Below are 23,305 nucleotides of genomic sequence, written 5' to 3'. Positions count from 1 at the left end.
TGATTACTTCGACTGTCTCAACTCCAAGTAATCTAGTCAATTAATTCTTTGATCTGGGATTCTCCACTGAGCAGACCTTTCAAGACGACCTTTAATCAGATGTTCAGTTTTGGTGTCGTAAGTGAAACAAATATGTTGCTTCTTGGTAAGATACTCGAGAATACGTTTGAATCCGTCCAAGGTTTCAGTCAATACACGGCATTCACCACAATCGCCAATTAAAGTGCAAACTTGAATTTAACGAAGTTCTAAAGTTCCGTGCGAAGAGCATGCAAATCGGAAGTGGTTATCAAAATAGGGGGATCATTTCTTTCTTGGCATTAAGCCAGGAATGTTTACTTGAATTTTGGCTGGATGATGGATCATTCTTATCATCAGTGAGCATATTAATCTAAATAAATTTTATCAGAAGGAGGTTCAAGAGATTGCCCTTTTCTATTGCGCTTAGGCATCAGGGTGGCAGTAAAACGTTTCTCCAAATCTACTTCCAATCAAATGACTATAAGAATCCGAAGGATCGAAGAGGAATTTTCCAAATCGATTTCCAAGCAGGATAAACAAACCGTTCCGATATTTGTGTTAGTGTTGCCCACAAAGCTGCTGGTTGAACATATCATAAGATTACCAATCTCCTAAATAATTAATAACTATTTGATTTGTCGATTGACTAAAACCGATTCAACAAAAAAAAATAGATGCGAAAATTTCCAACAATAATAATTATCGCACTTTCTTTAAAAGAAATATACACACTAAGATTACCAACATCTCAACAGATACGGTACGTTACACAGTTCGGTGATTTTTCACAGTTTTCTTCGAATATCTGTGAAAGATTACGGGAATACTGTGAAAATCACCGAACTGTTTAGTGAACGTTCTGCTGTTGAGATGTCGGTAAACATTCATAGATTTTGGTGTAATAATCTTAGTGTGTTGCTCTGAGAGAAAGTGCGATAATTATTATTGTTGGAAATTTTCAATAAAAATACTCTTAGTGTATCGAAAAAGGGCTATAAAGTAATAAAACTAAATTTGGATTTCCCATAGAAACATCAAATAGTCTGGACACCCCTCATTTTGAAGGTGTGTGTGTGTAGAATGTTGCTCCTATTTTGATTTTGGAATTCACTCTTCAGTTGTCAAAATGCCGTCCAAGCAAGAAGAGCAGCGTATCAAAATTTTGCTCGCGCATCGCGAAAATCCGAGCTACTCGCACGCAAAGTTGGCAAAATCGCTAAAAGTTGCCAAATCAACCGTTACAAATGTAATTAAAGTGTTTGGGGAACGTTTGTCGACAGCCAGGAAGTCGATCGGGGGGAAATCGAAAACCGGAAGCCGCTGAGACGACAAAGAGAGTTGCCGGTAGTTTCAAGCGAAACCCTAACCTCTCTCTGCGAGATGCCGCAAATAAGCTGGGTGTATCGTCTACAACCGTGCATCGAGCCAAAAAACGAGCCGGACTATCGACTTACAAGAAGGTAGTGACTCCAAATCGCGATGATAAACAAAATACGACGGCCAAAGCGCGATCCCGGAGGCTGTACACGACGATGCTGACGAAGTTTGACTGCGTGGTAATGGACGACGAAATCTACGTCAAAGCCGACTACAAGCAGCTTCCGGGACAGGAGTTTTATACGGCAAAAGGAAGGGGAAAGGTAGCAGATGTTTTCAAGCACATGAAACTGTCAAAGTTCGCAAAGAAATATCTGGTTTGGCAAGCCATCTGTACCTGTGGCTTGAAAAGCAGCATTTTCATAGCTTCCGGGACTGTCAACCAAGAAATTTACGTGAAAGAGTGTTTGAATAAACGTCTGCTGCCTTTCCTGAAGAAACACGGTTGTTCCGTACTGTTTTGGCCGGATTTGGCATCTTGCCATTACGGTAAAAAGGCCATGGAGTGGTACGCCGCCAACAACGTGCAGGTGGTTCCCAAGGACAAGAACCCTCCCAACACGCCAGAGCTCCGACCAATTGAGAAGTACTGGGCTATTGTCAAGCGGAACCTAAAGAAGACCAAAAAAACTGCTAAGGGCGAGCAGCAGTTCAAGGCAAACTGGCTTTCTGCGGCGAGGAAGGTGGACAAGGTGGCTGTACAAAATCTGATGGCAGGAGTCAAGCGTAAGGCCCGGCAATTCGGATTTGGAAAAGCGGAAGCCTAACTGAATATTTTTCCTGAATTTTATACTAATTGAACTTGAAAAAAAAATTTAATTTGATTTTTTAAATAAACGATTTCACCGATTTACACGCGTTTTCCCTTGACCAAATTTTGACCGTATCACCCTTTAAAGCACAAAAGCGCTAAAGGTATCATTTTGTAAGATTTTTATTTAGCTTTACGGGAAAATATAACAAAAATTATTCGTCAGCTTTTCGGATGAATTTTCGAACTTTTCGCGGAATACCTCTCATTGTATCTTGCACAGTAGTACTGTCAACCTCATCTACCATCCACAGACAAACAGACGTAACTCTTAGAAAAAACTTGTTCTTGAAAACATAGTATCTCAAAACATATAACCTCAGTAACGACATCTCTCTGCCTTCTCGCGGAAAACAAGCGTGCTCGCTAACTCGTAAACAATTTTGCATAAAAGTTCTATAGAATATATAGAAACGTCAAAGTGATCCGATGCCAGCGCTGCGGCGAGTCGTTCGCGGAACTGATAATATTCAAATCAACCGTTAAATGCATGAACCAAGATTCACAATGAAGAGTTACGTCAGTTTGTCTGTGTACCATCATTTTCCACCACTTCTCCAAATCAGATGGTGTTTTGTCACATTTCTTCAATTTGCGCTTGATAATTGCCCAAAAATTTTCAATGGGGTGAAAATCTGGACAATTTGGTGAATTGATACTTTTCTCAATAAAATCGACATTATTCTGCTTATACCATTCTATGACATCGCGGCTGTAATGGCAGCTGGTTAAGTCAGGCCAGAATTTTACGGGACCTTTGTGAGATTGAATGGACGGCAAAATTATGTTCTGGAGACACTCCTCCTTGTAAAGTTGTCCACTCATAGTCGCTCCAGTGATGAAAAACTTTGTTTTCTTTCCGCAACTGCAGATGCTTTGCCAAATCATCAACTTGCGAGCGAATTTATCTGCAAGACAAATTTGAATTCATCCGGAGTATCCCCCTTACGTTTAGCAAAGTAAAAGAAATTGGCCCGGGATTTGTCCAAAGTCCATTTTTACGTAAGTTTCATCGTCAATCAAAATGTGAGTGTTCAGAATTTATTCAAGTCTGTCACGTTCCATCTTTGATAACTTTTGAACAAGTTTATGAATCCTGATGAAATTTTCACTACGAGATCAAAACGCTGTCAATAGTTTCTTGTAACGACAACTAGAGGCGCTACAGTAATTAAAAATAGCGGTTAAATACTAACTGGAACAGACTTTAGGAGCCGATTTGGAATCTTTTAAGAACTGTGGAGTGAAAATTTTAAAGTGTGCCGCGAAGAAGGTCGTTGATAACGAATACTTAAATAAGTGACTCTGAAATTTCATCTAAAATATCACAATATTTATATCTTTTATGTCGGTAAGCTCTGTCTTTTAACTTTGTTTTTACCAACCCATTAACTTTTAATAACTTTTAGTATTGATATATCATCAACTTACAAATGCAGCCCTAGTCCTCTTGATTTGTGCTCCAATGCCAGTCCTGATCCCGCCGTATGACGCTATTATACTTCCAACATATTGGAAAATTGCCCCATGTTCTCAACAAGTTTCGAGTCACTTTTCAACTTTTAAACGCACCATTAACCGATAATTCAAAGTCCCACATATTTATGAGCAGCATGAAACCGTTTGCAGCACGGCCCAACACTGTTCGCAGAACAAACTACCTACAACATTGTGCAATTATTCCGCTCGGAAGTGCCAAGCAAGTCCCCTTTGTTTACTTTTCCCGAAAATCGATCCCAGACCATGAGGGTGAATAATTGATTGAAAGCAATCGCACCCATTCATTAGCATTAGAGGCATAGAGTGTGTGTGCCGTGCCCAAACACGTAATGGTCAACCATGTGGGTTATGTTAGTACGAAGTTAATGGAGTGTAAATTTGACGAGTGGTGGTCAAGTGAGCATCTTGATTTATGCACAGTAACTTTTCGACTTTGTTCCCCGCTGATTACTGGAGTGCATTAAAGCGAGTGCACCCAGACTTAAAGCGGCAAATCGATTTTCTCCAACCATGTCACCGACGATGTCAACGGATCGCAGTACGGTACACGCTTCCGATACTATAAATATTGATAATTTAAGAACGTGACACCGAAGCGTTATTTTAATCACGATGGCAAAGCTCTTTCTCCTATCGTCTTCATTACGTGCAAAGGAGACGGCGGCAACGTGCACGATCAACATCATCATCCTCTGCTGCCCCGTTCGACGACATCGATGGAAGTGTTTGCAGTCAGCTCAGCAGAATAGCTGATTGAACTTTGCACTCCAACACTCACTTGAGCCTGATGGTTTCGAAAGAAATCCAGGCAAGCATAATCTAATAACGAGCTCCTAGGAGTTGCTCTCCCAAGCGGACGGATAAAGGTAAAAACGCTCTGCTCGCTCGAAGGGAAAGTAATATCCCTCCCATCTGTCTTCGATGCTTCTGCAAAAGGATCGATGGGGTGACATCGCCATAGTGACACCTTCCTGCGAAATTATTAGTATGCCAAGGAGACACCTGTAGTGTCGCCGCCATCGTCATCATCGTCGTCATCGTTGCCGTGGCGAAGGAAGGAAAGCATTAATCCGGGGCGCGACACGGTATGATAATGATGAAAAATAGTATCGACGTCATCCTCGTCGTTAGTATCTCAAAGCTGAGGTAGGAAGCTGACCATTTGGGAGCAACGAGAAGCGGCAAGAAACGGTACAGGAAACAGGTTGACAGAAAGTTGGCTAATGAAAAACGTGATCCAAATACCAAACTGCTGCTATCAGTTTCTGGTTTCGAAGTTTATATCACCTCACCGCTTACCGCTCCGGCCGACCGCTTGGAATGGATACTTTTGGGTTATTTTTATCTCCGGGTCGTTAGCATGGCTAAGAAGCTTCTGTGAGGGATGATGAGACACGGTTTGATCTTTCATTATTAGGGCTCATATCGACATTAGCGCGTTGGAAACGGACATTAATTATAATTATCATTTGCGATTACGTGCTTATACGGGGTTGTTTAACAAATCTTTTCAAAATGAAATCTTTTTCATTTTTCTCTATTTTCAGCATGACATTTGCGGAAGTGCACTTTCGGAGGTGATCCCGGCGGTGCTGGAAGGATCCGATGGCTGTCTTCTATCACTGGGCTACCCAGGGGCAGGTAAGCACACACATTCACAAATTTAATACTTTAAATTTTTGACCAGAAAGCCACCTTCCCTCCATCCTTTGACATGTTACATTTAAATGATACTCGTGTCCCACTTTGAGTACAGCAACCAAACAACTCACATACATATCTGCTATTGTAGAACCACTCCTAAGCAAGACAAGTGACTATCTTCCCAATATGATATTTTCGTAGCAGTAGCAGTGTCACACCAGCTCCTCCCCCAAGGGGAATCAAGTTTCCCGGTACATTTAGCATCCGGCACGTTCCCGATAAAGGTGACAAGAGAAAATAGCTTAACCACTTCAAAACAAAGTGCATAAATATCCTCCGGCTAACGGTTGTGTCCTGTCTTTCCCAGCACCACCACCACCACCACAAGTATCTTCTGACACTGAAAGTACACCACTGGTGGATCTGCTGCGGAAAACAAAACTTCCTTCTGTCCCTTTCGGTTGGTTGGTTGGTGATGGTTCTCGAGCAGTCACCACACTTTTACCGCCGCTAAATAGCAAAGTTCGTTTTCGCTTACCTTTCAGCTTGTTTCCACTTTACCCCGTACCCGTGCGCTATCGAGGGAAAAAAATGCGACACAATCAGCACCGACAACGGGGAAACAAAAGTTCTGACCAAAGTTTCCAACCCGAGGATCGCCCGTGGCAATTTGATGAACGGTTTAGATTTAACGGGATGCTTGAGACCAAGCTTCCGGATAGTCTTGATATGAGAATGCTATTGTTTAAAAAATGAAAATTGTCTGGTCGACAGCGCTACCGAAATTATACCGAAAATGTTAAATATTAAAAATACACTACACTTAAGTCGGTTGCCTTCACTTTCGCCCCTTTCCCCCAGAACAATTGTAAAAAATGTTTTTTTTTTTATAATAACTAGCGTCTCTGATATACATGTTCAGGTGAAATATTAAAAATCGGTTTATTAGAAATGACTTGCGCTTCTGCTAGACATGATCAGGCAAAAAAGGCATGACCAAACACTCCCGGATAACTAGCTCAGTACCATGAGACCCCTGAACTGTGTCACAGGGCCGGCATGTTACTGGGTATTCGGAGAGGCTACGTGGACAAAGTATGAAAACACAGGAACATTCACATTTTCTGAAACATTTATTGACCTTTTCTGTGGCGTGTGGGTGTGGGTTTTCACATATATGTGGCGTGTGTGCGAGGGTTTAAAATTGGCACTGTACTCACTGCTGCAGCGGGATCTCCTATGACGTCGCGACGCTGGGGTTGGCTCACACGGCTGTTCCTGCACTACCGTGTGGCCGGAGACTTGCGACGCGGGCTCCAAACAGCGTTTCATTGCTGAACAGCCACATACGGCTCAGCAGGCATTGCTGGCTCGTTTGGCTGGCAGGCGTCTTCCGTCATTCACGGCATCGGCTGACCGTGGCATGGCCATCTTGGTCGAGCCGAGACGGGACCCTCCTTGGCAATTAAGGCCACTGGCCTGAGGGAATCGTCTCAGACGGACGATCGAGGATCATTTACTATTAGGCTCGGAAGCCATCTTGACTTCCGAGCCGAGCCGTGTGAGACAGTGAGACATTTACGGTACGAGGTACGAGGTCTTGAACAGAGGCAGGCTTTCCAGCCCAAACCCCACAAGGAGGTGACACCTGACTACTCCTCCTCATTAGAAGGTCTTTTTTAGAAGATGGCCACTCGTACACACGTATCCAGTCAGTAATTTTTACCGAGTTCGGTAAAATTTAAAAAAATATGTGAAACTTTTAAAGATGCAAAAATGTGTTACGAAAATTTACAGACTTACGTCTGTTAAACACGTTTAATGATGAAAAATAAAATTTTTCAATTTTATCGAATCTTTACGACTAACGGTCATTTTAATTTTAACCGAGTTTTTCAGTAATTCAAAAACCCAGTAAAAAATACTGACTCCTGTAAAAAAATCTAATGCCTTTTGCCGACCATTCTCCATTTTCAGCTTCAGTCTACGATTTTCCTCCTTTTAGTATCGTTCGAGTGTTTTGCAGCGGCACTAACCCTCTCGCTACTGTGCCTTCTGGGTTTGATCTTAAAATACGTGAATTTTCCAAACAACAATAACTCATACAGACGAAAATCCACGGATTGTAACCAACTGGTTATACATGTTCAGGTGAAAAATTATCAAAATCGTAAAATTTAAAGTGGCTAACGCCCCTATACGTTCAGGAAGAAATTTATAAAAAATATTTTGGGCTGGCTTGCGCCCCTCATACACATTTTCAGCGAAGAATTGATCAAAATTGATACATTTGAAAAGGGCTAGCACCCCTGACATACACGTTCAGGGAAAACATTGAAAATATGTTAAATTTAAAATGGCTGGCAACATGAACCGATAGAGAATGATCTTAGAAGAGAGTAGGTAGATAGTTCCGTTAGAATACGGCAGTATGAAAATTGAATAAAAGTTGAAAATGAGCGAAGGGCCATTAATGCGGCAGTGCAAGTCTAACGCACACTCTTTGCCTAACCCGTACGATGTACGCGGAGATTTGAAGTATGTCTTCAAATCTACAGGCAAAAAGTGTGCCTCTACCTTTGCTCAAATACTGCGTGCAACTGTGGAATAGTTCTAGCGACGTTTCATCTCTACCCAAATGTGGTGTTTACACTTAGGCTAGTTCACTAGCGCTATGAGCTCGCTGCTAGCAAAAACGCTCACCAGCATAATGTAAACCGGGCATCAGCGTCTACCAGCATGAAATTTCAGGACCAACTGAAATTCGTGCTAGTTGGCGAAATAGCGCGAGTAAATCCACACAGATGTAAACACCCCAAAAGCCCCACGTTGCCGAAAGCATTTCCAGTCGATGGTGTGTTATAATCACATCTATGACACAAATGTCATTCCCATATACTTTGTGAGAACCGAAAAATCCTGGTTCTCTGGTTCGATTTTACATCAACATTTGACAGCAGCTGCAAATATTCGCAAGCAAGCTCTGTTCATGCGTGATACGTTGTTAGGAAAGTTTGTCGCGAGCGGCGGGAAGGATTTTTTAAATCTTTGTTGTGTCATAGGTTTACGGTGTTGAACACGAATTATCGTTGCCTAAAAATGAAGTGCATTTTAATTGGATGTGATAGCAGCATTACAACACAGGCATAATTTTTTAACGCAATATAACCAACCGATGCCAACTGAGCCAAAAAGTAGAGCACGCTTCTTCGGGACCTTCTGGTCTTAGAGTTACCTCTATGATATAACCATGCGGCACACATGAGTGTAGCTTAAAAACGTGTTGTCAACTCTAACACCACCAACATCGGTGGCTGCTTCAGCGAGTACTAGTCTTGCCAGGGATGTAGTTATAATCAGCGAATCCAAACACATAAAGCAACCATCGATACAGACAAAATGGTTGCTAAGCCTATCATGATAAACTCGCTCTGTAACATAGCTTGATCAGAGTGGTAGAAGGATAATGATATATTGCTTGCCTGCTTTGTTGCAATAGACACGGATGAGGACATAACTTGATCTGAATCGAGAAAATACATAACAAAAAAAAATCCCATTAACACACGTGTATCATCTTCGGCTTTACTTCTTGAAGTAGCTTGCCAACAATTTGCTCGTTTCCTTCTATCGCCCGAGTAAGCTGTGTCGCAAGGGCTGCTTGTCATGAAATAAAAAGAAGAAGATTATATCATTATTGCTTTCCACTTCTGACGTAGCGTTATCATTCGGTTCGATGATCGCTTGTCATTTTGTCATTTGGAGATATTTTTGATTTCTTGGTTATAATGCAATTCTTCTTTACCCAACTATTGTGTTGCTCCTCTACGTCATGACCAACGTAGTCATCTCAGAGAGAAAGCAGTAGGGTGGTTGTTACGTTGTTACGTTTTCATCAGCATTGTTGACGGCTACTCTCGCCTTGAACTGTTACAATCAAAGTGCTTTTATGTTACTTCATACGCGAAGTTGGTGATTTTCAGAGTTGGCTGGAAATGCTATCTAACATGAAGCTTTAGTGTGATAAGTTATTAGCTAGAGAGTGCAAAACCTTATTGACGGACAAAAGTTGGCGCTACTTAGTGGCTAGAGATAGAAATTTTAACATGATGACATATTCAAAATTCTTTCACGGTGAGGTATGGGAGAGAATTTTTAAATGCCTGTACACTCAACCTTTTTTTGAACGTGTTTCTAATTTATTTAATTTTTTTCTGATACTTATATGAAACCAAGCTCAATGCAACTACACTAGTAGAAACCCGCACATATGTATTTCTGTAAAATAATTTGAATAACAACAGAAAGCATTTACTCACATCAAATGTGTTCTGAATCACTTCGGAAAGTATTTGATCACTTAATAAAAGTTTGAAATCATGTCAAAATAGCTCGAAATAAGGTGTTTTATTTTTGTTTCACGGATGTTAGGTGAAAACTCAATGGGAATTAGTGGGAATTAGTGAATTTTATTGAAACGGATACAGTGAAACGGACTGAAAGTTAATTTTCCATTGATTTCAATCGAAACACCCAACCGGTGGATGTAAGATTAGTTTACAATTATGTGGGATTCATCATCAGAGGATGTAAGTGGAGACCGCATGAACCGAGGATGCAATATACCTAGCTGTGGTCCAATGCAAGAGAATTGGAGACCGAAAAATGTTGAGTGTATTAGTGAGTGAAATGAATTATGTCGAAAAAAATTGGAAAAAGGTTGCCGACTGGGACTCGAACCACGAACGTTGTGATTATCAGACCTGTGCTTTCTCCACTGCTCTCTCCATGCTCCTGAATGTGGATAGCCTAAAAGCAAACAACAAGCGCTCACTTCCTCTCACACTTGACTTCGTATGCTTTTTCTGCTGGAGAGATTCGAGGCAAGTGTGTGCGTAGTTCTGCCATGTTATACATAAAAATCAAGGCAAATGCTGCAAGGTCAACTTCTAACATTCGCTGCGATGTTCATGAACAGAGGATGATAGGAAATGGAACTAACATTCATTGTAATAAATTTTTGGTTTGCGTGAACCCTGCATTCAAAAAGACTCCAACAGTTACTGATTGGTTGGGTGCTGAATGAAACATCGGTAGAAGATCCGCTTGTGAATGGAACATCGGAAGAAGATCCGCTATCGACAAGCATTGCTGAGATCGTTTCACATTGTTACGGATATTTACAATTCAGTCAATCGAAGAAAAGGGCAGCTTGTTCCCATACTTAGATTTAAAAGTGGCTGAAAACGGACTGCCTGCCGCACACTGGAAGGCACAAGATCCTTCGATCAACCACCCAAAGGACCACGGCACTGCTATGGGTCTGTTCATAAACTACGTAGACAGGTAAAGGGGGGCCCCCGGTGACAATTATCCACAGCCCATACAAATTAAAAAAATGTATGGACAATTGTCTACGCAGGGGGGGGGGGTTAAGAATCCCAAAAAACTGTCAACGTAGTTAATGAACAGCCCCTATTCTAGAGTACCAACCTTCTCCACAGCTGTTCCGTAGATATAAAGTTTAGGTTGTTCTGGAATAGCCCAAGTGATACGGATCTGGCCAAAACCAGGCCCAGGGACAATTTCTACCAAAGCAACTCAGCTTGTCATAAACTGGTTTACATAACTTATATATGACAATATCAGCTGTGAAAATTTACGTCTATTCGCTTATATTCAACTCATTTATAGCAAAAAAAGCGCAAGAGGTGGGATCTATATATCACATATGTCATGCTATATATGAATGACTTGCGAAACTTATGTATGACTATAACGCAACTGCTGTTTTGAAGATGTTCTAAATGAATGAAATCCTTCCAACGAATTGCATTTGTTCATTTTCCCATCATCATTGTAGGGCGGGGGGGGGGGGTAGGGGGTGGATTTTATTGTGAGAATAAAGTGCATCAACTGAGATTCAGTATTCAAAAACTTTTGTGCGGTTGAAAATTTATGGCGAATTGAATTTTACATTCTACTTTATAAAAATTCATTGGCTCTTAGAAAAAGCTTGATACAATTCAATACCAAAAATTCTGTATAAAATTCCTTTATTTCGAAAACATTAAACTTTTAGCTAAACAAACAGATTTTCAACCTTTTTTTTGATTATCATACTTTTTTTCCAACATAATGTCAATGGGATGTTGAAAGCACAACTGAAAGTTTCTTTTTTTCATTCTATATTTTGCTTCATCGGTCAGCCATATTGCAGTGCAATTTGTAGAAAACATCTAGAAATGAAATAATTGTTATCAAAACATGTTTATAACATGAAAAACTAGAACATTACTTGTATCATATATTGAAGTTAAAATTCGGTTTTGCATCTCTCAATTACTTAAAACTAATTGTTTGAATTACCCTAGACTGAGAAAGCCATAAAAACGAAATCTCCATAAAACCAGTCGAACAACCAAATCAATCAATTACTTATTTATAACACATTTATAACTGACTGTATTTGATTAAACTTCCTAGCCATATATACAACATGTCTCATATATTATGTTTGGAAACCTGAATGGAACTGCAATATAGCTGTTACAACATGTTATAAATAAGTTACATTCAAGATGTATTCATGTTTGCTCATGATTCTAAAACTTACATTTGAAAACATGTTGTATATAAGGCCAGCAAGTTTTCACCAAATAATATCAGTTATAAATGTGTTATAAACAGGTAATTGAGTCATGCAATACCGAATTATAACCTCAAGATAACAAGTGCCTGTCAAAAAAGTTACTTCACAAACAACAATACACCGGGTTTACAACGAGATGTTTTCTAACCAATCACCCGAGTAGCACACTTTCATCACAATAAGTTACAGCAACTTGTTTATGACTAAAATAAGTCGCATATAAGTTTCTACAATTGATTTGTGACAAGCGTGCTACTAGGGCAATATATAACTTATTTACAACTGGGATTTGTTACATTTTTCATAAATGATGTTGCAAGTGTTACTTGGGTAGTTCCTCAGTCCCTATTATTTGCCGCTGAGAAGCTGTTCCGAAGCCAAGTAGAACCTCCACGAGGCGTCCCATCATTCGTCCCATCATTCTTCCCATCATTCGTCCCATCATTCGTCCCATCATTCATCCCATCATTCGTCCCATCATTCGTCCCATCATCCGTCCCATCATTCGTCCCATCATTCGTCCCATCATTCGTCCCATCATTCGTCCCATCATTCGTCCCATCATTCGTCCCATCATTCGTCCCATCATTCGTCCCATCATTCGTCCCATCATTCGTCCCATCATTCGTCCCATCATTAGTTCCATCATTCGTCCCATCATTCGTCCCATCATTCGTCCCATCATTCGTCCCATCATTCGTCCCATCATTCGTCCCATCATTCGTCCCATCATTCGTCCCATCATTCGTCCCATCATTCGTCCCATCATTCGTCCCATCATTCGTCCCATCATTCGTCCCATCATTCGTCCCATCATTGGCCACGAAAAGGCTTGCCAATGCACATCAAAAATCGACTACATAGGGGAAATGCAGGTAATGTCGGCCTCAGTGTCCCTAATTTGGGCCCATACATAAATTCAGCAATCGACTAAATATTCAATAGCAACCAAAAATATCCATTAGTAACGTCCCAATAACGCGTTTATCTAGATAAAATTGATAAATAGCAGGCCCAATCTTAGATCCATAGGCCAACATTAGAGACATTTCCCCTACATCCGAACATTTGTTTATCTCAAATCGACGGAAGAAATTCCGCGCAACTACCATAAACCGGACAAGTTCATGTTGATTTTCGTCAAGCTTCGTCTACAATTTGGACTTCTACATCAACACATGTCAGGCAGCCTTCAGGTTCAGTTGGCTAAACTTGGTGCGTTCGTTCCATTTTGTAAATTTTTATCTTATCAAACCAGTAACGTTGGGAGATCATCTTTTTGTGGTGCGTTACTGATATAAGATCTACCACCGAAGCCTTGTCGTGAAAACTTCAAACTGGGGAATCAGGATTTTCCAGTAATCCAATGATTACATTTTAGTGCTTGTTACTTTTTATGACTTGTGTGATGATAGTGACAATACTCGTGTAGTGATCACCGCCGTTATGCATTTCTGTTCAAGACCAACAAATGAGAAGGCCTCAATTCCATTTTGTAAACAAACCTTGTAAGGCAATTTTCTCGCGAACCGAAGTCTGCCAAGGCAAAACAACAGAATGAACAGGTAGGGGAAATTCTCCTCTACCCGATTGTGGTTTAGGTTTCCGAATGTAGGTTTCGGTTCGCGAGAAAATGGCCTTACAAGGTTTGTTTACAAAATGAGTTGAGTCCATTTCAATTGTTGGTCTTGTATATGTATATTTCAAATCAAAAATGTTGTTTATGTTCATAGAGTTTACATAATCCTTTTCCCTTTGTCCTTCTCCTTTTCCTTTCCCTCTTCACTTTTCAGAAAGCGTGTAATGGCGCTATAGCCATAAGTCCTGAAAGGCTAGGACAAAAGTTAGTGCTTAGGTCCCAACCATCAGAAGAAAATGGAGCATCACTTAACCTTTCTAGCTTTGATGCTTCCAACAACCAACCAATCATATTATTACCAAAATCGGAACGTACGGTACGAGATGTCCACGTTTCATCCATTTATTGGGTTCTGAAACATCGATGTTTCTGAATCATCTTGCCCCTTAAATGCTGCACAGTATGCCTGGCCGTTTTGATATGTGTGACGCATCTTCGATGTGAAACATAAATCAAATAGACATGAAAAATTATGGAGGTATATCCATCATTTTCCAGGATGCTTTCAAGAGCTGGCTGTGTTTATGTTAGATTAAAAATGATTAGATATCAAAATAGCTCGAAATAACTTCGAAAAGTATTGAATCACTTGAGAATAGTTCGGAAACACTTCGAAAATTACTGGGTCGCTTCATTGCAGTTCGGAATCACTTCGAAAAGTATTAAATAATCACTTAAGATAATAATTGAATTACTAAAGATAATAATTGAAAAATAGCGGCGCCGGTGGTGTAGTGATTACCTTTCACCCCATCAGGCCTGGGTTCAATCCCAGTCGGCGCCACCGGGATATTCTGAGACATAACATCTCTGATCACGCCTTCCCTCGGAAGGGAAGTGAAGCCGTTGGTCCCCGGTTCATAAGTTGATGGGTTGATAGGTAGAATCCAGGTGTGGGAGCTACCTTCCTGGCGTCGGTAGCATTGGTGCTCAGCACGGAAAATAAATAATCGAAATCGATTATCGAATCGAAAAGTAGCTAATCACTTCAGAAATGTTCAGTATCACTTCTGAAAATACTGGATCGTTTCAGAGAGCACTGAATAGCTAATGAGAAGTTCAAAATCACTTCAGAGAGTATTGAATCACTTCAGAAAGTATTGAATCACTTCAGAAAACTGATTCCGAGATTTTCTTAAGTGTTCGAAGAGATTTTGAACTTTTTTTTTATGATTCTGTGCTCCCCAAAGTGGTTCTGATTTTTCAGAAGTGATTAAATATATTTTGAAGGGATTCGAAACTTTTCTGAAGTAATTCAGTTAATTAAAAGTGATTCAATTCTTGAGGAAGTGACTGTAATCATGAGAGAATTGATACAGTACATTCCGAAGTTTGTGAAGTGATTAAGTTCTTTCCGAAATTATTCAGTTCTTACGGAAGAGATTACAACATTTCTCGAAAGAGATTCAGACATGTTCTAAAGTGATTCAAAACTATCTGAATAGTACGTTCAGAAATGATTTCAGTTTGTAATAACTGAACCATTTCTGAGCTTTGGAACAGTTTAGAATCACTTCGGAAAAGAATTTGGAAACACGGAATCCGTGTGTTCAGCTTCAGATGAGCTTGAATTCAGTAGGGAAAATGCTGAATCGCTCAAGGATAGGCTCACTTGCGAAAGTATTAAATTTTCTGGACTGATTTAAAACTTTCGGCAGTAATGCCAAACCGTGTTTTTTTTCCGAGTGGGAGTCGGAGTCAGAGTTGGAGTCGGAGTCAGAGTCAGAGTCGGAGTCAGAGTCGGAGTCAGAATCGGAGTCAGAGTCGGAGTCAGAGTCGGAGTCAGAGTCGGAGTCAGAGTCGGAGTCAGAGTCGGAGTCAGATTTGGAGTCAGAGTCGGAGTCAGAGTCGGAGTCAGAGTCGGAGTCAGAGTTGGAGTCAGAGTCGGAGTCAGAGTCGGAGTCAGAGTCAGAGTCAGAGTCGGAGTCAGAGTCGGAGTCAGAGTCGGAGTCAGAGTTGGAGCCAGAGTCGGAGTCAGAGTCGGAGTCAGAGTCGGAGTCAGAGTCGGAGTCAGAGTCGGAGTCAGAGTCGGAGTCAGAGTCGGAGTCAGAGTCGGAGTCAGAGTTGGAATCAGATTGCGAGTCAGATTGGAAGTCAGAGTCGGAGTCAGAGTCGGAGTCAGAGTCGGAGTCAGAGTCGGAGTCAGAGTCGGAGTCAGAGTCGGAGTCAGAGTTGGAGTCAGAGTCGGAGTCAGAGTCGGAGTCAGAGTCGGAGTCAGAGTCGGAGTCAGAGTCGGAGTCAGAGTTGAAGTCAGAGTCGGAGTCAGAGTCGGAGTCAGAGTCGGAGTCAGAGTCGGAGTCAGAGTCGGAGTCAGAGTCGGAGTCAGAGTCGGAGTCAGAGTCGGAGTCAGAGTCGGAGTCAGAGTTGGAATCAGATTGCGAGTCAGATTGGAAGTCAGAGTCGGAGTCAGAGTCGGAGTCAGAGTCGGAGTCAGAGTCGGAGTCAGAGTCGGAGTCAGAGTCGGAGTCAGAGTCGGAGTCAGAGTCGGAGTCAGAGTCGGAGTCAGAGTCGGAGTCAGAGTCGGAGTCAGAGTCGGAGTCAGAGTCGGAGTCAGAGTCGGAGTCAGAGTCGGAGTCAGAGTCGGAGTCAGAGTCGGAGTCAGAGTCGGAGTCAGAGTCGGAGTCAGATTTGGAGTCAGAGTCGGAGTCAGAGTCGGAGTCAGAGTCGGAGTCAGAGTCGGAGTCAGAGTTGGAGTCAGAGTCGGAGTCAGAGTCGGAGTCAGAGTCGGAGTCAGAGTCAGAGTCAGAGTCGGAGTCATAGTTGGAGTCAGAGTCGGAGACAGAGTCGGAGTCAGAGTCGGAGTCAGAGTTGGAGTCAGAGTCGGAGTCAGAGTCGCAGTCAGAGTCGGAGTCAGAGTCGGAGTCAGAGTTGGAATCAGATTCGGAGTTAGAGTTGGAATCAGAGTCGGAGTCGGCATCGGAGTTGGAGTAGAAGACGGAGACAGAGTCGAAATCGGTTGTTTTAAAATCATAGGAGTTTTAGTCAGACGATTTAGATTCAACTCCGCAGCCCTGCAATCAACAAATGTCGAAGTGCTAAAAAAACACACTGAAGTTGAGGCGTAAAGTTCCAGTTGGACGTAATATACAAAGGAGAAGAAGGGTGACTCCTTGAGGAAAATTCCTTAACCATTTATAACCAAATATAAATGGGATTATAAGGGTAATCTAACGGCAACTACAATTCTCGAAGTGATTAAAAAAATATGAGAAGAACTTCAAGCAGTGTTGTCGTCGTTGAATTGGAGCTAATAGTTTTTTGTTAACTCTTTGTTTCTTCCGTTTGCTCCGGCTACTGCAGTAACTTACCAGCCTTAATTGTTATGATATATATCCAAGTGTTTTTACATTGTTCCTACCTTGGCATTTCAGTACACTGGAGTCGCTATTTACGCGGTTTTTTTTTACACGGTTTTTTTTTTACGCGGTTTTTTTTTACGCGGATTTCGGAATTTACGCGGTTTTTTTTTACGCGGATTCCGGAATTTACGCGGTTTTTTTTTACGCGGATTTTGGTTTTTTTTTACGCGGATTTCAGAATTTACGCGGTATATCGCTTTTTACGCGGTTTTTTCTTACACGGTCTTTTTTTACTCGGTTTTTTTTACGCGGATTTCGGAATTTACGCGGTTTTTTTTACGCGGATTCCGGAATTTACGCGGTTTTTTTTTACGCGGTTTTTTTTTACGCGGGACGTATCACCCGCGTAAAAAGCGACTCCAGTGTATTTTAAACGTGTCTTCTATACCTGCATGTTTGTATAACAATTGACATCTCAAAACTAAAAACTACAACTAAATTTTATCGGGTTATGAAGGGAATCAATCGTTTCAATTGAAGATTGCTACGATTTTTGCCTGAAATCATTAATTATTTTGATTGACATTTGTTCTAATGTCTCAACATTCGAAATTCTATGTACCCCGATAGAATTGTACCAGGGAGGCAACTTCAAAATCATTTTCAGAATTTTGTTCTGAATCCTTTGAAGTGCTTTTTTCCTGGTATTGCAACAACTAGACCATATTGGCACAACGTAGAGCATGGCCGGTCTAAAAACTTGCCTCGAATGTGTGTTCTTAAAAAGATAATTTTTGGTCAAGTACTAATCCAAGATATATAACTTGACTTGACCAAGAAATTGCAACTCCGTTCATAGTGACTATGTGACTCCTACTAGGATTCAAACAGGAAGCTTTAGGCTTATGTGGAAATGTTATAACTTGAGTATTGGAAGCAATGGGAGCAATCTTCCATTGTTTGTAAATAAGAAAAGATTTTCCTAAACTGTTCTGCAGTCTTTTACAAATAACACGAAGCCTTCTTCCTTAAGCGGAAATGCCTTTGTCATCAGCGAACAAAGCTTTGTGGCAACCCCGAGGCAAATTCGGGAGGCCGGAGATAAAAATTTTAAACAATAAAGGCCCAAGAATGCTACCCCGAGGAACTCTTGCTCTGACAGGTAGTTGTTCAAATTTGGAATTTGGAAATCAAACTTGCATGTCCAACGCTTTTTCTATGTCTAGAAAGATAATTCCAGTTGAGCAGCTTTCAGATTTGTTTGCACGAATTAAATTGGTAACTCTTAAGAGTTGATGAGTAGTTGATTACCCATAGCGAATGTGAAGCATCATTCTATTCAAAATTATCTTTTCAAAAAGTTTAATTATTGAAGAGAGCCAACTTATTGGATGGTTGCTAGAAGCTTCAGCTGGATTTTTATCCGGCCTCAAAATTGGAACAACTTTTGAGTTTTTCCATTAATCAAAAAAGTATGCCTAGTAGAAATATATAATCAATAGATTTATCAAAAACGACAAGGTACTCTCTGGGAGTTTTTTGATGAGGATATAGAAAATTTCATCATCACCTGGAGCTTTCATATTATGAAACTATTTATTTTTAGATCTTACTTCGTCCAAATCAGTCCCCCAGGAATAATCAAACATATTTTCCCAAGAGAAAATATTCAGATAATCCCGAGCAACCTGATTCTCAATAGTAATACCCAAACTAAAATTATGGGGGTTCTAGAATTGCTTAGCAAGTTTCTGAGCTTTTTCCGAATTTGTGATCAAAAATGTACCACCTGCTTTGAGTGCTGGAATAGGCTTTGAAGATCTTTAAAAAAAAATTGTGAGCTTCCAAAAGGGTTTTTAACTCGGGTCTTATTTCAAATTATTATTTTCAAAAGTTTTGTTCCTCAGGGCAGAGAATCGCTTTTTAATTTGTTTTTCAAAATCCCGCCAGATAATTTTTATGGCAGAATCGCGTTTTATTTGATATTGTCTCCTACGGACATTTTTCCAACGGATGAAGAGTTAAAGATCGTCGGCTATTATAATTGAATCGAATTTAACCTCGCATTTTGGTACTGAGGCAGCTCTTGCTTCAACTATAGAAGTAGTCAGAGATTCAAGAGCATAATTTACATCATCTTTGGTATGCAAAGGACTATTTGGATCGAGTTTTAGGAAATTTCTGTGGGATTCCAAAAGAGTTTCCAGTCATTTCCGAGGAGTGTTCCAAAGTTATTTCAAGGAAAGTTTCAACAGAATTCAAAAGAAAGTTTCAAGTGGTTTGTCTTCTAAAGGACGAAGGGATTTGTGATTTCTGAACAGAAATCTATAAAACTAGTAGTTACAAGTAAAAGTTAAAAAAAAATAACTTGAAAATTTAATCTCTAAAATTACAAAGAATTATAATTTTCTAGATACAGCTTAAAAATTGAAATTCACTTAAAAAAGTTTATTTATCTCCGGATATAATGAAGTTATATCAATGATTTGAACATCAAATAAAAGGTGAAAAAAATTCATTCTGATCCACTGAACATCATTTGTCAGTGAGATTAGTGGTATTGCTGTTAATTAATAGTTCGTTTATTTTTTTTATGATTTGCATTGTTCCAAGAAAAATTGGAATTCAGCAAAAAATTTAAGCAAGGTAAATACAAATATTTGAAGTGGTTGTGTCAACAATACCACTCATCTTACTAAAAAATTGATTAAAAGAAAATTTTCTCGATTTTAATTAGGCATTGGAAAAATTGATATAGCTTCATTACAGCCGGGGATATTTGTAGCTAAGTAAACAAACTTTTATTAGGTGAATGCTCATTTATAAGCTGTATCTAGAAAACTATCCTACTGAAATTTTTTCTGACTAAATTTTTGGATTCAGCGCAAGATTTTACATTTTCAGATGAATTTAAATGAGAATTACAATGTTATTATGTCCAAATTATAAAGAAATTCGATTAAAATTGTAGGAGTGAGACATGCTGAATTCCACTATAAGTGAAGTTAACTCTTTGCCTGTACCTGGAGTCAATTTTATCTAAAGGGTGATACGGTCAAAATTTGGTCAATATCAACTTGACGTATTTCTTTCAATTTTGCATTTAAAAAACCTGAACACCCCTCATTTTGAAGGTGTGTGTGTGTAGAATGTTGCTCCTATTTTGATTTTGGAATTCACTCTTCAGTTGTCAAAATGCCGTCCAAGCAAGAAGAGCAGCGTATCAAAATTTTGCTCGCGCATCGCGAAAATCCGAGCTACTCGCACGCAAAGTTGGCAAAATCGCTAAAAGTTGCCAAATCAACCGTTACAAATGTAATTAAAGTGTTTGGGGAACGTTTGTCGACAGCCAGGAAGTCTGGATCGGGGGGAAATCGAAAACCGGAAGCCGCTGAGACGACAAAGAGAGTTGCCGGTAGTTTCAAGCGAAACCCTAACCTCTCTCTCCGAGATGCCGCAAATAAGCTGGGTGCATCGTCTACAACCGTGCATCGAGCCAAAAAACGAGCCGGACTATCGACTTACAAGAAGGTAGTGACTCCAAATCGCGATGATAAACAAAATACGACGGCCAAAGCGCGATCCCGGAGGTTGTACACGACGATGCTGACGAAGTTTGACTGCGTGGTAATGGACGACGAAACCTACGTCAAAGCCGACTACAAGCAGCTTCCGGGACAGGAGTTTTATACGGCAAAAGGAAGGAGAAAGGTAGCAGATGTTTTCAAGCACATGAAACTGTCAAAGTTCGCAAAGAAATATCTGGTTTGGCAAGCCATCTGTACCTGTGGCTTGAAAAGCAGCATTTTCATAGCTTCCGGGACTGTCAACCAAGAAATTTACGTGAAAGAGTGTTTGAATAAACGTCTGCTGCCTTTCCTGAAGAAACACGGTTGTTCCGTACTGTTTTGGCCGGATTTGGCATCTTGCCATTACGGTTAAAAGGCCATGGAGTGGTACGCCGCCAACAACGTGCAGGTGGTTCCCAAGGACAAGAACCCTCCCAACACGCCAGAGCTCCGCCCAATTGAGAAATACTGGGCTATTGTCAAGCGGAACCTAAAGAAGACCAAAAAAAACTGCTAAGGGCGAGCAGCAGTTCAAGGCAAACTGGCTTTCTGCGGCGAAGAAGGTGGACAAGGTGGCTGTACAAAATCTGATGGCAGGGGTCAAGCGTAAGGCCCGGCAATTCGGATTTGGAAAAGCGGAGGCCTAACTGAATATTTTTCCTGAATTTTATACTAATTGAACTTGAAAAAGAAATTTAATTTGATTTTTTAAATAAACGATTTCACCGATTTACACGCGTTTTACCTTGACCAAATTTTGACCGTATCACCCTTTAAGGGCACTTTTTCAGGCTAGAACTTTACTAGAACTAGATCAAGAAAGAGTGGTATGCTCTAGAAACTGGAATCAAGTTGCACATGTTTCACTTTCCACTTTGGAAATGATTGAACGTTACTACTAATATAATCTAAAACATTCGTTCTAAAAACTTACCAGCAACTGCTTGATTTTCAATACCATTAAGCATTAGTATCCTGAATTCAGAATGCCATACCGCACCCCTGCCTCGAAAAAAAAACTCACCAATTCCACACAGCAGGCACCAAATTCCGTTATCCCGTCAGCCGTGATCCTCCCCCCCATTCCCCCAGAAGCTCCACTGCGGCGTGGTACTTCGACAGTATCTCTCAACAAGATAAATGCTCTCCAAATTCAAACTAATGGAAGTCGTCGTCAATATCGCCAATGCCACCACTGCGCGACACAATCATCGTAGGAGGATTCCGAAATGCAAAACACAAAACCAGCTTTCGAACGGCAGAAACGAAAAAATTTTTTTAAAAATTTAAAAGGGGTGTCAATAAATCGCTCCAGGGGCGATAAAACACATTGCCAAATAGATCGAAGCCGATATGTTTGAACTGTGCCCATTCCCCTCCCCCACCACCAGTAAGGGACTGACAGCCGGAGTGGCTGATAGTGGGGTATTGGATTACCGCCACCAATGGAACGGAAAACCGAGCCGACGAAGCAAATGGCATCAAGTTTTCCGCGAGTGGGTGGAGCACTTGCCTCGGATATATTTTTCGTGTTGTTTGAGACTAGGAATCAGGTAAAGTAAAGGGTATTTAGCATTTTTGAATGTAGGTGGGCTTGCCATTTCCAAAATGTGTTTCGATCTATATGACATGAATTAATTTATTTTTGAATTGTCGATTACTCTACGGCTAAGTTATAAGAATAACGGATTATATGGTATAATTTATAAAGTGGGCATATATTTTACGGTGCTGACGCAGACTGACATGTCGAACGTTACATTTTACATAAAATACAATCATGAAAGTCGTGAAATCCAGCTTAAGCAAACTTACTATTAGTCAAGCAACATATGTTTCGAGCTCTGGGAACTTAATTTTACATGTAATGGTTTCAATTATGCAATTGTTCACGTTATTTCTAACTGTATAGCTTGCATCCAACAGGTTAATGATTTAAAACTCACGTTCTGCATCGATAAAATCTACAATAATTTTCACATCTTCTCCCACAGGACAAACCCGCACCATGTTCGGAACGCTGGCCTCGCCCCCGTCGGACCTCGGTGCCATCCCGTGTGCTATCTCGTGGCTGTACAAAGGAATTAATGAGAAACGTCAGAAATCAGGCGCGAGATTCTCGGTCCGTGTCAGTGCCCTAGGAGTGAACGCAACAAAACCAGGCTCATCGTCTAGGGATTTACTCGCCGGCCATGCGACAGGTAATTAATCACATCACGCTTCTCTCCTAGCAGAGCTAGCCTCTGCATCCTACTTACTACAGAGAGTACACAGAGTACTGACTGGCCAGTAAGCTTGCAAGTTCGCGGCCAATTTGCAGTTTTCGATTTCCCATATCAAACCCCCCGTTCGGTCCCCTATTGGCTTGCTCTTCCTCGATGAACTCGATTGTTGATGCCATACGCTTCAAAGCCCATTTATTATAACTTTATAAATGTCACAGCTTTGCACCGCACTACCACTTCCAGGATAGGTTTATTTTGAGGCCGGTCATTTGCATAGGTGTAGTCGGGGTTTGCGTGTTTGGGTTTTTTTTAACCTTTATTACACAACGAGACACTTTGAAACTCCCCATTAATAACTATGCAAGTACTTAAAATAACCCTAAATTGAAATCAAGTACCAGTTCCGGAAGGATCGTTACTCCCCCTTAGATCATTTACTGAACCCAGCAAATGCGTTCAGTTTACTTTTTTGTGCCTCACTCACTGGAACGGAGACGACACGTGTGCAACAGCAGTTCAGATAGGTTCTGGACCTCATACTTCCGATCTGTGTTCCGCCACACCACAG

At 40.8% G+C, this 23,305-nt stretch overlaps 2 protein-coding genes across 2 annotated transcripts in view; one reads left to right on the top strand and one right to left on the bottom strand.

Moving 5' to 3' along the window:
- LOC135703957 (kinesin-like protein CG14535) overlaps positions 1–23,305 on the top strand; it is a 382,313-nt gene that overhangs the window by 312,252 nt on the left and 46,756 nt on the right. Inside the window, exons 6-7 of the mRNA XM_065225313.1 lie at positions 5,257–5,350; positions 22,507–22,713. Coding sequence (XP_065081385.1) covers positions 5,257–5,350; positions 22,507–22,713 — 301 coding nt within the window. The remainder of the gene's footprint in view (positions 1–5,256; positions 5,351–22,506; positions 22,714–23,305) is intronic.
- LOC135703959 (serine-aspartate repeat-containing protein F-like) lies at positions 15,201–16,604 on the bottom strand (the record flags this gene model as incomplete). Its single annotated transcript, XM_065225315.1, has 1 exon — positions 15,201–16,604. A coding segment is annotated over one exon (1,404 nt), but the record flags the coding sequence as incomplete, so codon positions are not given.

The sequence above is a fragment of the Ochlerotatus camptorhynchus genome, unplaced genomic scaffold (genome assembly GCF_037179485.1).
Source record: "Ochlerotatus camptorhynchus isolate MF236.1 unplaced genomic scaffold, CSIRO-AGI_Acam_v1.1 ptg000225l, whole genome shotgun sequence".
Lineage (NCBI taxonomy): Eukaryota > Metazoa > Arthropoda > Insecta > Diptera > Culicidae > Ochlerotatus > Ochlerotatus camptorhynchus.
This window is presented reverse-complemented; position numbering and strand designations above follow the sequence as displayed.